The sequence below is a fragment of the Cyprinodon variegatus genome, unplaced genomic scaffold, assembly GCF_000732505.1.
Source record: "Cyprinodon variegatus isolate N-32 unplaced genomic scaffold, C_variegatus-1.0 Scaffold309, whole genome shotgun sequence".
NCBI lineage: Eukaryota > Metazoa > Chordata > Actinopteri > Cyprinodontiformes > Cyprinodontidae > Cyprinodon > Cyprinodon variegatus.
Window position 1 is genome coordinate 855,158 of NW_015150762.1, and position 3,356 is coordinate 858,513.

A 3,356-nucleotide genomic window follows, 5' to 3' on the forward strand; every position below is an offset into this window, starting at 1 on the left:
GTTATTGACAGATTTTTTCATAGTTGGCAAAAATTCTTTATTTTACACAAATATAAAAAATAGTTACAGAGACTGGAATTTAAAAATGTTACCTTCACTTATTTTTTTATATTTATGTTTCTCTTTGTTTACATCTTTTCTGATACAAAAAGTCCTGTACAGTACAAACTGTACAGATTGGTATGCATGGAACAGCTTGCCTGTTTCTTAGTGGACTAATCCAGATAAATCCACTTTTCCAGTGGGTGCAGCCCATGTCCACTGTGCACCCCTTGCTTTCATGGTCCAGATCGTTAAGTGGGACAAAGACCAGATTAGATAAGATTCAGAATGGAGTAAAACAGTTTCACAGAAGAATGATTTTGTTTCATTCATTTCTATCTGCAGCATGCACGAATCACGTCAGCTCATTTATCCTATTTAAAAGCAGTTCCTAGACGTAGGACGTCAAGCCCCCCTCCCTCCCAAAAAAAAAAAAAAAAGGGTTTCTGGTTATCCTAATTTCTCTCTCTGCTGTTAAACCCTCTTAACATTTTCTTTTTTAAATTTAACTTTTATTATTTTCTGACAGCTGATCCTAATGCAGACTTCTTTTGTAAATTCAGAGCACACAGCATTAAGCAGGAAGTCCCTAGTCTTAGTGTTACCCTCTCCCCACCCCCCATGCTTTTTGTAGTAAACAAGGCTGAATTAATGCTAAAGGATGTCAGAGAACTCACACAGCTCATCGGATGCATCTTCACCCTCTCTGCCAGATGATGACTCTTCAGAGAGCAGCAGCGCCAACGGGCTGCCAGCCCTGACCTCCCCAGAGGTGCTGGCTGTGGGTGCAAACCCCCCAGATGGAGGCGCTTCCTACGGGGAGGTAGCAGAGAATGGGCTGAGCGCTCCCCTGGACTTCAGCACCACCTCGTCCTCGTCTTCGTCGGAGGATCAGCAGCCGGTTAATCTTAGCGACAGACTGCTGCCGGCCGGGAACTCACCGCCAAACAGCTACGCTGCAGACCCAAACAAGAAGTTCCCCATCAAAACAGAGTTCTCCAACAAGGTCAGCAAATAACAGAGATTTTCATCTACTGTTCTGCTTTATTAGTTGTTAATTTATGATAAGAGCATTTTATGTTTTCTTCAGTCACCCCCTTACAACTCAGGGAGCTATGACTTGGTGAAAACAGAACTGAGCATGAGTGCCGAGGACTTGACCTCTGGTCGGGCGCAGATAATTGACGATGACGACGACGATCACGATGACCATGATGACAACGATAAGATCAATGACGCTGAGGGGATGGACCCTGAGAGACTCAAAGCCTTCAATGTGAGTAACCAGTTAAACGTGTCCCCAATAATGGAGAAGTTAACTATCCTGCCCCCACTATGGTAGATCATGTAACAATAAACCACTAAGCTAAACAGTTTTGCTGCAAATCCATCCCCTTCAGGATTTTCTGCTAGAGCAGAACAGAAACAGAACCTAATTTGTCTCACTTGTGGAATCAGCTGGATCACGCCCACACCCATCTCTCAGCTTTGCTGATGGAGCAGTCTCAGGCAAAGCGCTGTAGTTTCAGCCTTTTCCTTTTCAGATTTTGCTGCATTATTTGCAACAAAATCTGAAAAGGCTGATCAGTCTTGGTTCTGACTCACTTTTTACCAAGGCGTCTTTTTGGTTCTGGTTTATTTAGTCTCTTTTATGTTCTCGGGATTCAGAATTGTTTTCCTTTTCAGACACTAGTGCTGTGATTTTCACTGAAAGCTATAACTATTTATGAATTTTTGTCAAACTCTTCAGACTTTCTAAATGCTGAATGATGTAATTTCTCTATTTTTTGGGGTGAAAAATGAATTTTTCCTTTGAAATAAATGGAAAAAAGCTTCTAATTTCTAAAACTAAAAGGGTCCAACAAGGGTGATTTATTAAGGGGTTTGATTCAGAGGCAGTTGATGTAGTTAAATGGGCAAACCTAGGTGTTCATGTAGTTTACAGTGAAATGTACTTTTACCTGTGGCTGACATTATATATGTTAATACAAAGATGAGAAAACCAGAACACCTTGCTTTGTGTGCTCTGCTGTATGAGCATATAGAAACCATAGAAAAACCAATATAACAGTAGAGTTGGAGAAATGCTAATGTTGGGGGAAAGCAAACATGAGAGATTATATCCGCTTTATTTCCTTTTCCTCCTCTCTCTGCCTCCCCCATCATCCCCGCCTCCTCTTTTCTCTCTTTTGTTTCAACTTGCACCCACAATTCGACCCTGCTCCCCCTCTTTCCATTCTTTCTGCTCTACATCCCCTCTTTCCCCTCCCCCGCGCTTATGGTGTCTGTCAGATGTTTGTGCGTCTGTTTGTGGATGAGAATCTGGACCGCATGGTGCCCATCTCCAAGCAGCCCAAGGAGAAGATCCAGGCCATCATCGAGTCCTGCAGCCGCCAATTCCCAGAGTTCCAGGAGCGCTCCCGTAAGCGCATCCGCACCTACCTCAAATCCTGTCGCCGCATGAAAAAAGGCGGCTTCGAGGTAAAAAAAAAAAAAAAAAAAAGTTCAAAGCTCTGTTAGTTTTTCCATCTGATATTTACACATTTGTCTGAAAAATGTGTTCTCATGATACTGCTGACCCTGTCGGCAGATCCGGCCAACTCCCCCTCACCTCACCTCTGCCATGGCTGAGAATATCCTCGCTGCCGCCTGCGAGAGCGAAACCCGAAATGCTGCCAAGAGGATGCGGCTCGATGTCTACCAACCGACGGTAAATGTCTGGGCAGGCAGTGTGTCTAAATCCACCCAGGATGGATTAGGGAGAATATACTTTTAAATATCACAAAAAATGCACCAAAAAGAAGCTATCCACCAATGAGGCACAGTATCATGACAACTAAGGAACAAACCAGATGGATTATTTGTTCATCATTACACCTGTTGTTGGGAAGAGTATATTAGACAGCAAGTACATTTCTTGGTATTTTTTTCTGTTACTATCAGGAAAAAAATAAGCCGGGAATAACAATGTGAGAAAGTTTGACCTGAGCAAACCTTTGGGACAGAAAGGTGAAATAAAACACAGTTCCTCGTATTTTTTGGGTATAGATCCAGAGGAGTAAACGACCTGTTAGGAGACCCATGCGTTTTCTTGTTGAGTGAGAAATACACCAACGATTCAAATATAAACTTTAGAACCAGAACACAAGATAATTGATTATGCTGGGCTGATAAATCCATATCAACATCATACAGTATACATAGCCAGGTGCATTGCTTACCTGCAGAGATGGCAAAAGTACTCACTTTCCGTACTTGAGTAAAAGTACAGATACTTGTGTTAAAAAATACTCTGGTAAAAGTGGAAGTACTGA

General features: G+C 42.3%; 1 protein-coding gene across 1 annotated transcript in view; it reads left to right on the top strand.

The window, feature by feature from the left end:
• The window catches only part of LOC107090737 (nucleolar protein 4-like), a 37,280-nt gene that overhangs the window by 28,478 nt on the left and 5,446 nt on the right, over positions 1–3,356 (top strand). Inside the window, exons 6-9 of the mRNA XM_015384296.1 lie at positions 756–1,048; positions 1,133–1,318; positions 2,335–2,523; positions 2,633–2,752. Coding sequence (XP_015239782.1) covers positions 756–1,048; positions 1,133–1,318; positions 2,335–2,523; positions 2,633–2,752 — 788 coding nt within the window. The remainder of the gene's footprint in view (positions 1–755; positions 1,049–1,132; positions 1,319–2,334; positions 2,524–2,632; positions 2,753–3,356) is intronic.